The sequence below is a fragment of the Pygoscelis adeliae genome, unplaced genomic scaffold (genome assembly GCF_000699105.1).
Source record: "Pygoscelis adeliae isolate BGI_AS28 unplaced genomic scaffold, ASM69910v1 Scaffold34, whole genome shotgun sequence".
NCBI classification, from domain to species: domain Eukaryota; kingdom Metazoa; phylum Chordata; class Aves; order Sphenisciformes; family Spheniscidae; genus Pygoscelis; species Pygoscelis adeliae.
The window spans coordinates 519,270-531,910 of record NW_008824658.1 but is presented as its reverse complement, the minus strand read 5'-3'; the positions used below and the strand labels follow the sequence as shown (position 1 = coordinate 531,910).

Below are 12,641 nucleotides of genomic sequence, written 5' to 3'. Positions count from 1 at the left end.
ACATGCTTTACAAGCCTGAATCCCACGCAGCCATGCAGCTTAAGGATCCGGTCTTCTGCTTGGTCCTGACCTTACCCATTCTACAGCAGTTTTTCTTGCCCATGTAAGAAACTTCTGATATTGCAGAGGCGTTGCAAATATTCCTCTACCTTTGTAGACAAGACCAGGTGCTGTGCTGCCAGCTGGAGCTGCAAGACTGTGCTACAAGCGGTGGGGCCAACTGTGCTTCTCCGCAGTGCTCAGGTGCGGGTGGGAGCCCCTGTCGTGGGGACACAGACTCCTTTATGCTGGAAGATGTCCTTGTGATAGTGTTTCATTTAAAGCTGTTGGAGAACTCCATCCCAGTGCTCCCTTGATTTTTTCCCCCCTCCATGCATGCACCTCCAGCTACAACCGTGATTTGGTGGGAGGTAGAGCCGTAAAACATTACAAACCTAGAGGAGGTGCAGTCTGTATGCCCAGTTTGTCCTGACCCTTGCTGGTTTTGTGTCCCTTATGATGTCTTCAGCAAAACGTGAGCATGCCAAGCAGTCAGTGCTGTAAATCCCAGGCTCTTCTGTTTGTGTGTGGAGGTGCGGAGGCAAGCGTTTCCCATCTCATCAGGCATTAGCTCTGACACATGGCTGAGGCCAGTGCTGGGGGCAGCTCCTTGGAGGCAGGCAGAGTTGGAAGCTGCTATTTGGTCTCTGGGGGAGTCTGCACCTCTCTCTGCACAGAAGGGTGCTACCAAATCGCTCCCTGGGGAGACCAAGGTCCCCTCTGCTCCAGTGTGCTGAGCATTCCTGTCTGCCCGTGCTTCCCAGCCCCGTTACAGTAAGGATGTGTTGCCCATCACTGCTGTCTCGCTGATGAAGAAACGGGTGCAGCAACCCTGGGTGGTGGGCAGAAAGTATTTGCCTGTCCCTCAGGGCTTTCTTTGCCTGTAACTTCAGGGGGGCTCTCTGTGGGACGGGCTCTCAACAAGAAAAACCTTCAGCACCGTCTGCAGCTGGCAGGTTGCTGGTGGGAGGGGGAAGGCTGTTGTCTGTTTGGGTCGCATCTGGCCTGCAGGTCTGATCCTGCAAACATCTCTGGAGAAGGCATGGTGTTGGTGGACACAAAGCTTATCAGCTGTGTCCTCTGATGGCTCGTTCAGGCTCAAACTCCAAGTTGTGGAGTTTGAGTGCATGGGCAGTGAGGGGTGCCATGGGAGAGCCGCCAAATCAATGTCTTGCCCCTGCTGCTGTGTGGATCAGGCCGCCCTGGAAGAGAGCTTGCTTGAGACCTGGAGGAAGGACAGAGACAGAGTTGGTGCCCTGAGCTTCCCACATTGGCAAGGTGGGGACACAACTTCATATATTTGTTCTCTGTTGGCTCCTTAGGTCTCTTTTGGGACCAGCAAGGGGATTCTTGCCAGGACCCCACTGTGGCTGCAGGCTTGGCTGTGGCTGTCTGTCTGCTGGGTCCCTCTTCCTTATGGGAATTGCCTTGCAGGTCAGTGCTGTCCCACCACGTCTGTCCTGTGCATCATACCCCAGGAGGGACTCTTCTTGCCTTCCTGTAAAGATTCTAGCTAGCTACCTCTGGGGGAAATGGCTAATCCCTGGGCTGATTTTCAGTGCCTGGACAATGAGTGTGTATGTACAAATAGTGTGAGTCGGGTAGTAGTCCTCTTAGGTGTAAGCTTTTTAATGCTTTCTACTTTTACTGTTCTCAGAAGTTGTCATACCTGGGTGTCCTTTGGTTTCTCAGGAGGTTAATGCAATACCTTTTCCTTGCCATGTCATTTTGACGGGGAGCGCTATTCCCCCTCTCACTTGCAACCTGCCCAGACCCCCAGCCTGCTCAGGGCTCAGCTTGTCCTTGCCCAAGCTGCACTTGCTCTTCCTCACCTGGAGACCTTGAAGAAGCATTGCTGGCGTGGCTGTCCCCTAGCACTGGGTGTGGGCTGTGGTCCTCACATGCGCTAGGACCATCCTATGGAGTCTGGGGGGGAGGGAGGGTCATTTGGAGGCTGTCGAGTGGTGAAGTGGATCCTGTTGGACCGCTGGCGCATGGCTGGCTGTCCTGTGTGGCGCCCTCAGGCTCCTGCAAGGGCTCCAGGGAAGCTGGGGATACCAGTTCGGCTCTTCCAGCCCCAGCAGAACCTGTGACACAGAGCATGCGCCCCTACCTGAGCCTCTCCAGCACAAAGTCCAGGCTCTTGGCTTCAAAAACCGCCTTCAGCAGTTTCTCCTAGGTGCCAGGCTGTGGGCTGGAGCAGCTTGGGGGCAGGCCGGCTCTTTCTGTTGACTTGGCTGCCAGGGAAGGAGGGGTGTGCTGTGTCAGGGATAGAGCGCATGCCAGAGCTGAGGACCCTGCGTCCCTGCTGGGAGCCTGGGCTGCCCTCTGAGGCTGTCCCAGCTGGTGCTGGGGTGCTGTGAGCCCTCGTCCACATGGCATGTGAGTGGTATGCTAGGAGCAGGCACTACAGCTTTCTTGCTAGAGGTGCAGGTATTTCTGCTGTATAACACCAGGCCTCTGCCCAGCCCTGCAGATTTATTCCACCTCTTTCACCTTCTCTAAAAATCCATTACAAGCTGCATTGGATGTAAGAAAAGGTAACCAGGCCATCGGGCGTTGGGTTTGACTTCCCCAGGTAAGGTGGTAAATATGTCTCCTAGGCTGAGCACAGTGGTCCTACAGCACGTGTCCCTCTTGGGGGACACATTTAGCTGTGGAGCTGCTGTCACCCTGGCTGTCTGGTCCTTGTGCAAAGGCTCTTATCTTTCCAGGTACGAGGTGTTTGCTCACTTGGACACCCCCATGAGCTTCTCGCCCCTTGAGGGCTGCTGTGCTGCAGCCAGCCATGGGCTGGAAGGAAAGCACAAGGTGTCTGCACAGCCTTGCCCATCTTGGTGCTCGCCAGGCATATCGGGGAGCAAGCGTCAAAAGCTAGTGAATGCTTTGGCTGTGCCTTGGCTGTGGGAGGGGTTTGCAATACTGGCATCGGGGCCACGATGCTCCCACCTGTGCCTTGTCCCCTTGTTTGTTAAGAAATAACCCCCTCTTAGTTGGGCAACCCCATGGGCAAATGATCTGGTTCTGGCTGAAGGCAGCGGATCAAAACTCAAGACCTGCTCTTCTGTTCCTGGCTGTGCCAGCATCTGCTCTGTGGCCGCAGGCAAAGCTTGCTCCTTCCTTCCCTGCCCACTGTCCCTTTGCCAGTCTCGGCACTAAAGCCCCAGCTCCCACTGCAGCTGTTCTGTCTGTCCCCTCGCACAGAGGGGCCCTGGTAGTTTGTTTTTTTTTGGGGGGGATGGACGGACGGTGGTCAGGTGATGCTAGTGCAACTGAAAATTACTTACTGCCACCAAATAAATGCAAAATTTTGTGAATTTCACAAATGCAAAATTCACGGTTTGTGAAATGCCGTGAGGTCTGAGACATCTGTCAGCAGCTTTTAAGGGCTTGGCTATCAACCAGGGCAGTATCTAGTATCCCGCTGTAGCACTGCTTGTCCTGAGCTCCTGCGGGGGGGTGGGCGACACCACCCACTTGCTCCCTGTTTCCCAGGTTCATGCAGTGATGAAGGGCAGTGGGGTTTTCCTGCAGCAGGGTTTGGCAGGGTGTCTTTTCAGCTGTGCGCCACAAGATGTGTTGCTGTCCTTATAGGAAGGTTTCCTTCTGAAGCCTGAGCACCTGGATTAGTCTAAACGTGTGTTGGGTGGTTTGGGTTTGGTTTTTTTAAACACTTGAGTTTGCTAGAGTCTCTACAAGGGAACATGAAGAGCAGCTCTGGGTTTGATGTCCAGGAGCCTGACTACAGAATCGCTGATGGGTTGGAGCTGGGGCCCTTGGTTATGCTGGCATGCCCTGGAGGGTGCCAGGCATGCACCGCTTCTGCTCGCCATGGCTCTTGGCTCTGCACGTGGTGTGTCTGTGTATCCACCAGCACCGTCACACCCCCTTGGTCTCCTGCCTTGGTCTGGGCAGTCCCCACTGTGACTTGCAGATCTCAACTCCATCCACGCTGGCGAGAGCCGCCTGCAGCTCCTGCTCCTTCCTTGGTCTGAGCAGTCTCCACCATGACTTGCAGATCTCGACTCCATCCACACTGGTGAGAGCTGCCTGCAGCCCCCACTGTGGCGCTGGCCTGGCTGCACTCCCTGGAGCAGCCTCCACGCCAGGCTGCAGCTTTGCTTTGCTTTGCTTTGTGTTTTGTCTTCCACAGCGCTCTGCAAATGCTAATTAGTCTTCTCAGCACCTCAGCTAGATAAGGGATCCCTGTTCCTATCTTGCAGATAAGGAAAGCAGCAGAACTTGTTTCAAACAATCTCCTCCCTCCCCCACAAAGATGATGGAGTCCGTGGCACCCACCGCTGCAGCCTGTGCCCCTGCGTCCTCTTTCACTAGGGGTTGTGAGGGGGCCTCTCTTTGACTGGTCCCCAAAAAAGCACAAGAACATCTATGGCTGTGAGGCTCCTGAGCTGAAGCAGCTGGAGGAAAGGGCTGGATGCCATTGCCGTGAGCCCCAGGGCTGCAGTGCGGTGGGAGCAGGCACCCGGGTGAGTTGCTCACAGTGAGAGAGAGAGAGCGCCCTGCTCTCCCCCAGCCAGAGAGATCAGTGCCTAATCAGGCTGCAGAGCAAGTTTGGTTATTTTTTTTTTTTTTCTGCGGTGCCAGGCATGTCAGTGCTGTCAGAACAGGCAGGGGTGCTCTGTACCTGTGGAAAACTGGGCTGGCTGCAGGTTTGTGCTGTAGCAGCTGGTGCCTTTTGAAGCTATATTTGGTTGGTGACATCTGTGGGCGTTGAGTGGAGGATTTTAGGGGCTGTTTTGAAAGCGCTTGCTCTTCCTACGCTAGCAGGAAAGTTTAAAAGCCTTGTGGCAAGCTGTGTGCCATAGAACCAGGATTCTCAATGAGGCACATGTGGAGTACATGAGGCACATGTGGGACTGCCACTGCTTGTGGGGGGAGGCACTGCAGGTGGGCTGGGGGGGTCCTGGGGGGAAAGGGGAGGATTTGGGGATCCAGCTGAGAGCTCTGGGTCTCCCAGGGGGGAAATCCCCATGCAGAAGCCTTAGGGAAGGGAACCGAGGAAGGGGAGTGCACGTTGCTCCGTCATGCCATGTCTGACTCTGCCTTATTGACACTTCAAAGCCTCCAGCTCTGAGCAAGGCTGGGCCAGCAGGATGAATCACAGGTTTTGAGGCTCGGAAGGGGACTGGTTTTGATCATCTAGGCAAAGTTATCCTGCCTTACGCAGGAGATCAAAGCCAGCTTTGAGTGGAGCTGGGTAGGCTATTCAGGGTGTTTTCCGGGGCGTCTCCAGATAGCCTCTGCCGTTCTTCAGGGCTCGTCTCTTCACCTCCCTCCCACCCTTGCCCCCAACTCTGGTCTGGGGTGTGCTTTTCTTTGAAACAAAGCCAGTGGAGTCAGCAGAAATGCTTGCTTCTGCTGGTCGTGTGGCACCTGGCATGGGCTGCCCCTCGAGGCAGGGGCCGGCAGGCTCTCCTGTCCCTGCAGAGCACCGCTGTCATGGAGGAGACCCTCGTACATGGTCCTCACGGGGCTGGTTTGTGTTAGGCAGCGGCATGGTGCTCTGTTGGACTCTGTGTGCCCTGTGTGAGCCTGCTCCTGATCCGGAGACCTTGCAGCCAAACCTGGGAGGGAGAAAACAAGTCAAATTTCTTTTTCTGCTTGTAAGGAGGTGGTGTGTGAGCAGGAGCCAAGACAGGTCATGGTGGGGCTGAGGTCTTGACTTGCTGTAAGTCTTGTGTGAGGTCCATGGTGGTGTGAACCCCAGCAGTTGTGCTCTACCTTAAAACACCCCGAGGCACTCAAGTGTCTAAATACTTTTGGCTGTAGCAGGGTTTAGGCACTTCCCAGATCTGGCTCCTCCTCTCTGCACATTCCCTCTTGTGAACTTGCCGCTCCGTGCTGGGATGCACGGGAGATCAAAGCACGAGATGAGCAGTGCCCGTGTGCTGCAGGCTTGCGCGTCCCTCCATCAGAGCCCTCCTCTGCTCCCTGGGGAGGGCCGGCCACATTGGTGCAGTGATGGGCCTTGCCTGTTGAAGGGCATGTTTGTTTTGCTGTGCATAACAGCAGATCAAGTTCTGCATGGCGCTTTACAGAGTGAGCTGAACTCCTCGCCACCCCTCCTCCCTGGCTGGCAAGGCCAAGCATTGAGGGCTGAGCTAAGTCAGCGAGTGTCTTCCTGCGGTGGGACGGGGTTAAAGGTCCATTTCTTGGCCACCTGGATTAGGGGTCTTCTGATCTTGATGGGGCCCTTCTGAGACCCAGATCAGAAGCTGGCTCTGTTGTCCGTTCACCTTTTCCTCTTAGCCCTCCTTTTGCTGAAGGGGGAGCTGGCTTGCTTCCCACCTGCCTCCCTCCAGAGCTAACACTTCCACAACCCTCAGCTGTGTTTTAACAGTTTTGTTCTCCTCTTGCAGAACATACAACTCCTGCAAAAGTGGTGAGGGCTGCCAACCCAAGACAGCGGAAAGGAAGTAAGGTAAGGCTGTGCCTGCCACCCCCCTCGCTGGCCTTCATCTTCTGGTGCAGTTGTTCTCACTGTATGAGCATCTTGAGGGTCTGGTGAGCAGACTGTTTCCTTCGCAAGCCTGCTTGTGGAGAGGTTGATGCGCTGGCCTGGCCGCTTCCGAGAACGTGGAGAACAACATCCAGATTCTCCATCTCCTCTTTGGTGTTTTAGTGGTCTTGCATGCTGCCTGGACTAGTTTTCTGCCCAGTTAGGCTAGGGGAGACCTTCTCATCTCCTCTCTGGCAGGGAGGCACTTGGAGTGCAGTGCTGAATGTGGAAAGCCTCTCCCCTCACCCCAAGGACACCCCAAGTCCCTTGTGGGCTCAGCCAGTGCCCTGCTTTGCAGTACAGACAGGGTGGTGGTGTGATAGAGCACTGTGTCTGCAGGTCCGTTCTTCCTTGTGCAGTCTGTTCTTTACTGGCACACGGAGAGCCAGGGTAATTTATTTCAAACAAAGAGACTCCTTTGGAGGAGCCAGGGCAATCTGTTCCAGGGGATCAACATGTGATGGAGGGACAGTTGCTTCTCAGGATGTTGCATGCAGCTGGGGCACAGCTAGGGACATGGGCTGTTGGTGTTGGCTCCCAGCAGCCAGTGAAGATGCATCTGAAAGTTGATATGACTTTCCTTATCTGTTCCATCTCAGGGAGAGGAGGGCCCTGGGGATGGAAGGTGCTCCTGTCTCTGTGAAACAGGCATGGCCCGGCACTGGAGGTGGTTTTCTCAGGAAACCTGCCTCCTGGGGAGAGGAGCACGGCACCTGAATGTAGAGATGTGATCTCATGGAGGACTCGGTGACTCCAAATTAATTTAGAAACAATAACCCCACAGGGGCAAGGAGGAGTTTCTGTGCCCAGATAATCTTAAACTTAGTGCCCAGACACAATTCATCGTGTGCCTGGGCAGCTGTTTGGGTCCTTTCCTCTCTGTCCTGCAGGTCCTCTCTGAGACCTGGAAGAGGTAGAAATGATGGTAGTGGCCAGGGCACTTACTCAGCAGAGAAGTGACTGGTGGTGCCCCATGTGGCCATGGGTTTTCTGGAACGAGGGAGCTCCCATCATCAGATACCTGCTTGAATTTTCCCACCGATTCTACTACATGATCCCCTTGCTTTGTTGTTGCCAGCGCTTGGTCGCAGTTGGGCACTTAAGTGAAGCTATGCCTGGCTGTAACCTGCCACTAGGTGGAGGCAGCTTCTTTAACGGGATGTGGTTGCTTAGGGGGATTTAGGATGCTGAAAGCTCTGTGCTTTCCCTGTCCAAGGGCCAGTGCCTGTGATGGTGGCTTGGTGCCAAATGTTGCTGCTGGGGCAAAAAGTTTGATGGGAGCTGGGAGGCTGGTAGCTTACGGGGCAGCTGGTGGCAGCCTCATTATAATCCCGGATAGACATAAACTTGTCTGCAGTTATTTGGGATTTATTTGGGGGGCCCTGCTTGGGTGGGGAGAGGGGCTGTGTATATGCAGCTTGGGTGTCACCCCCAGACCTCTCGGGGACAGCTGTCTGCAGGACAGCGGTGGGTGGTGGCTGTGACAGTGTGGCTGAAAGGGCTTCTGGCTGCTGATGCAGGGAACTGCACCCGCAGCTTGTGCGCTAATGAGACCTTTCTCTTTGGATACAAGGTTGGTGACTTCGGTGATGCCACAAACTGGCCAACACCTGGAGAAATAGCCCACAAGAGTGTCCAGGTGAGAACACACAATTCCTCTGGTGAGCAGGATAAGGCCCTTGCAGACCTCCCTGTCCCTCTGTGGTGCTGGGAGCGCTGGCTGAGCCAGGCCATTTGGGGTCCTGAGTGTCAGCGCGGAGGCAGCCAGGAATAGCGTGTAGGGTGCAGGGGATTTCCTTTTAGGGCTGCCCTGCGCATCGGGCTCCCTCCCTTGGTGCTATTCTGGGAGCCTGGAGCCCAGTCTAAACGCCTGGGCTGGGTGAAGCAGGTAGGGCAGCTCGCAGACCCGCTCTCCTCAGGGCTGCTCAGTGCAAGAAGGGGCCTGGGCAAAAGCCAAGACTTCCATGGGAGAAACTGAAAACACACATGAGGACAGGCTAGTGTGTCCGAGGGGCATGGCCTTCCTTTCCTGCTACAGACATGGGTGTCGTTGAAACCTTTCTATTTTTGGATGCTGCTTTGCCAGCTCCTGGCTGGCTGTCAGGACATGAGGGTCACTTATCCTTATGCCCTTGGGGCAGTCCGGTCCCTTGTAGGAGACCCCCCATCCAGGAGCACCAGGCCTCCCTGATGGTCCATCTCGGTAACTGCTGTGCCTGGGGCTTGCATCTCAGCTCGAGCACTTCCCAGCATCTGTAGAGCCCCCTGCCTGGCTCAGACATAAGCCCTTCCCCAGGAACAGGACAGCTCTGGGAGGCACGGAGCAGGGATGCTCCCAGCCTAGGGCAAGGTCCTCCTGTTCTTGCTCCTGTTGGGACAGCTGGGGTCTGCCTCCAGCTATTCATTTCTCCCACCTGTCGTATCTTTCCTGCACTGGTGTGTCTCCAGCAGCCGCACAAAGCACCGTCCCTCCGGAAACTGCCTGTCAAGAAAGACATGAAAGAGCAGGAGAAAGGGGATGGGAGCGACAGCAAAGAGAGCCTGAAAACCAAATCAGATGAGTCTGGGGAGGAGAAGAATGGCGACGATGACAACCAGAAGTCAGCTCAGAAGAAGAAAGGTAAGGCAGGACCTGGCAGGGATGGTACCCTGGGCTCAGCCTGTCTCCCCCTCTGCGACCCACAGCCAGGTGGTAGCACCCACCACGTTCCCTGGGGGTGTTACTGTGGGACATGGTCCCAATGCAGGGACAGCTGCAGTGAAAAGGTGTTTGCAGGCTTCAATGGGACAAAGTGTCATTTTGGTGGGAGCAGGTGGAGCAGGGCCCAAGTAGGGGCATCCATGTGTCTGTTGGGGAGCAGGGCAGTAGTCTGCCCTCTCACGTGTGCTCCGTGGTGGCACAGAAAAGCCCCTGACTGTGGGTTGCATCAGCTGTGGTTGACACATGGGGTCAGTCTGGCCTGAGCCTCAGCGGGCAGAAAGGGGCAGAGGAAGGACAAGTGCCATGAAGCAACAGGGGAGTTTTGTGTCATGTCCCTCCATGTCTGAGAGTCCCAGTCAGAGCCTTTCTACATCCAGTGAGGCCTGGAGGGATGTCTGAGGACAGGGTCGGTCCAGAAGGTCCCCTGCTTTCTCTCCTCCGTGTATGGGGGCTGTGTGGCAAGAGGGGGCTGTGGGGGAGGAAGCAGATGCTCTCTGAACCTGTGTCACACCCAAAACCTGTCCTTTTGCAGGCAACAAACACAAGTGGGTCCCTTTGCAGATCGACATGAAATCAGAGGTGCCTAGGGACAAAACGGCCTCTCGGAACAACCGGCAAAACGAGCAGCACAGGCACCCCTCCAACAACCGCAGCGAGCTGAAAGGTGAAGGCTCGGGCTGGGAACCCACTATCACTGTCCCTGGCCATGGGGCAGAGCGAGCCCTGATGCCCACGCATGGCATGGGGTGGTGGGGATGCTTCCTGTGTTCAGAGGGCTCAGGGGGCAGTGGGCTTGCTCCAGGGAGGTGCCTTCATCCCGTAACACTCCTCCTCCTGCCTCTCCTTCCCCGTCTGCTGCAGGCTGGCACCCGGACAACAAGCATGAGCGCAGCTGGCAGGACCACGATGAAACCTCCAGCGTGAAGAGTGAGGGAGGAGCTGTGCGAGGGACCTTCCGGGGCCGAGGCCGGGGACGTGGCAGGGGACGTGGCCGTGGCAGAGGAGGTGATGACTGTATGTGCAGTCTTGTGACAGTAGGGAGAGAACAGGGCATGTGCCAAAGTGTGCAGGGCTCTGTGTGTGTGTGTGAGACCTGGGGCTCCAAAGCGGGCTGGGGAGGGTAGAGTGCTGTAGGAATACAGGGAAACATTGTGGCACGTCATTCCAGCTGATAAGTTGAGCTGCTTTTAATAAAAGCAAATTATTATTCTTAGTATTTTAATAAAGGCAAGTGTCTTTCCGCTACTTAGGCCAAGCTCTTCCACCTGTTTTCTGCCCCTTGCTGTACCTCTGTGTGCAGGAGTTGAAGCATGCTGATGCTCTGCGTAGGCTTTATGTCGTGTTGAGAGCCAAGCAGGAGTCTTGGCTTGGATGGGGAAGAGCATCTGCACTGGCATTTGGCAGGGCAGTGTCTGCTAACCCTGACACAGCTTCAGTGTAGGGCCTTCATGTGTCACCTGGGCTGCCCATTGCTCCTGGGTAAGAGAGCTCCTGGCCTCTCTTTGCCTTGGTGTGTTGACGTGTCACTGGGATCCCTTCTGAGGCAAAGGCTGAGGTGAGGGATGTGGGTCAGTGATGCCCCATTGTGGGCTGCTATGGGGGCCCCAGGAACAGTGCAGAGGAAGCTATTTGTGCAGGAGTTCGGCCCCATCTGGCAGCGCAGCCTGTCTAGCAGATGCCAGGGGCTCTGTGCTGACCCTTACTGGTGTCCCACAGGGCACTTTGACTACCAGTATGGGTACCGGAAATTCGAGGGCTCGGATGGCTCCCGCACCCAGAAGTATGCTAGCAACATCACTTACTACTTCGACAACATCAGCAGCGCCGAGCTCTACAGCGTGGACCAGGAACTGCTCAAGGACTACATCAAGCGGCAGATGTAAGCACCACCTCTTCTCCTGTCTGAGTGTTGGCTGGTGGTGGGATGTTCACAGATGCCCTCCCTAGAGACTGCGTAGCTAATCCCGTGGGTAGGGTTAGAGCTGAGGTGTGTTGACTCTGTGCCATGCAGCTTGCAGCACCAGCTTGCCCCAAGTCTGGGCTCCCCAGGCTGTCTCTCTTCAGCCTCGCAGTAGCAGAAGTGTGTGTGGGAGATTACTTCCTCAGGGGTGCCCAGAGGAAGGTGGCTTGGAGCTGCCTCTCACTGACGTGTTGTCCATACAGAGAATATTACTTCAGCGTGGACAACCTGGAGAGAGACTTCTTCCTGCGTCGCAAGATGGACTCAGATGGCTTCCTTCCCATCACCCTGATTGCCAGCTTCCACCGGGTGCAGGCGCTGACCACCGACATCAGCCTTATCATCAAGGTGAGGGCAAGGAAAGGTGAACTTTCCTTCTTGTTCTGCTTCTCACCACCCCTGTCTGAGGCCTGTTTTCTAGATGGGCTGTGGGTGAGATGCAAGTGGAGCCTTCCCTTGTCCTTGACTTGCTCTCTCCTCCTCCTCTTGGTCCTCCTAGGGAGGAAGGGCTGGGGCTGAGCCACTCAACGTGCCAAGGCAGGGCCCTAAGTTAACTGGGTATCACTTGGTTCCAGGCTCTGAAGGACAGCAAGGTGGTGGAAATCGTGGACGAGAAGATCAGGAGAAAAGAGCAGCCAGAAAAATGGGCTCTGCCTGGCCCTCCTATGGCAGACTACACACAAACAGACTTCTCACAGTTCATCAACTGCCCTGAGTTTGTGCCCCGGCAAAGCTTCCAGAAAGAGACAGGTCAGCACTGGGGGAATGTGGAGGGAGGTGTGGGATGCAGTGTTGGTACTGCAGCAGGACTGAGACCCTGAGAGTCAGGAGTGTTCCCCAGGGCAGGGCTCTGCCGTTTGCTTTCTGCTTGATGGTGGGAGCTGGTATGGGCTCTGTCCTCAGACCCCCAGAGTGCTGCTGCCTCTTGTACGTGGGGAAATATGAAAGAGACTGAGTCTGTGGCTTTTCCTCTGTGGGGGCTGAAGGGATTTAGAAGGGGTCAGTCCTATCAGCTGTGCCTGGAACTGTGCTACCACTGCTGGGCAGAGCAGAGGGCACTCGTGAACCTGACCTTTTACTTAATGGGTGAGGAGATACTGGGCACAAATGGGGCAGCAGGTATGGAGCTGTCAACCGAGTGCTGGGGAGGGGTCTGCTGTCCTTCATGGGCTGCCCCCTGCTCTTGTCACCCCATCCCGTGGGTGCTGGCAGAAGCCCAGGGCTGGGCCTGAGAGGCCAAGTGGAGGATCTTCTTGGTGCTGTCATAAGAGTTAGTTTTGGCAGAAGATCTGTTTCCACTGGCTCTGGGCTGTCTTGGAAAGATTTCCCCGAGAGCAACAGAGTCACCACCTGCTTTAGGGCTCTGTGTGTCTGTGATACTGTTACCTGCAGAGCTCCGTGGCCGCCACCAGCATCACAGC

General features: G+C 55.7%; 1 protein-coding gene across 1 annotated transcript in view; it reads left to right on the top strand.

The window, feature by feature from the left end:
- Nucleotides 1-12,641, top strand: part of LARP1 (La ribonucleoprotein domain family, member 1) — an 88,442-nt gene that overhangs the window by 68,514 nt on the left and 7,287 nt on the right. Inside the window, exons 3-10 of the mRNA XM_009322735.1 lie at nucleotides 6,420-6,481; nucleotides 8,133-8,198; nucleotides 9,011-9,179; nucleotides 9,793-9,924; nucleotides 10,122-10,274; nucleotides 10,977-11,139; nucleotides 11,424-11,568; nucleotides 11,796-11,970. Of these exons, the coding sequence (XP_009321010.1) occupies nucleotides 6,420-6,481; nucleotides 8,133-8,198; nucleotides 9,011-9,179; nucleotides 9,793-9,924; nucleotides 10,122-10,274; nucleotides 10,977-11,139; nucleotides 11,424-11,568; nucleotides 11,796-11,970 (1,065 nt within the window). The remainder of the gene's footprint in view (nucleotides 1-6,419; nucleotides 6,482-8,132; nucleotides 8,199-9,010; nucleotides 9,180-9,792; nucleotides 9,925-10,121; nucleotides 10,275-10,976; nucleotides 11,140-11,423; nucleotides 11,569-11,795; nucleotides 11,971-12,641) is intronic.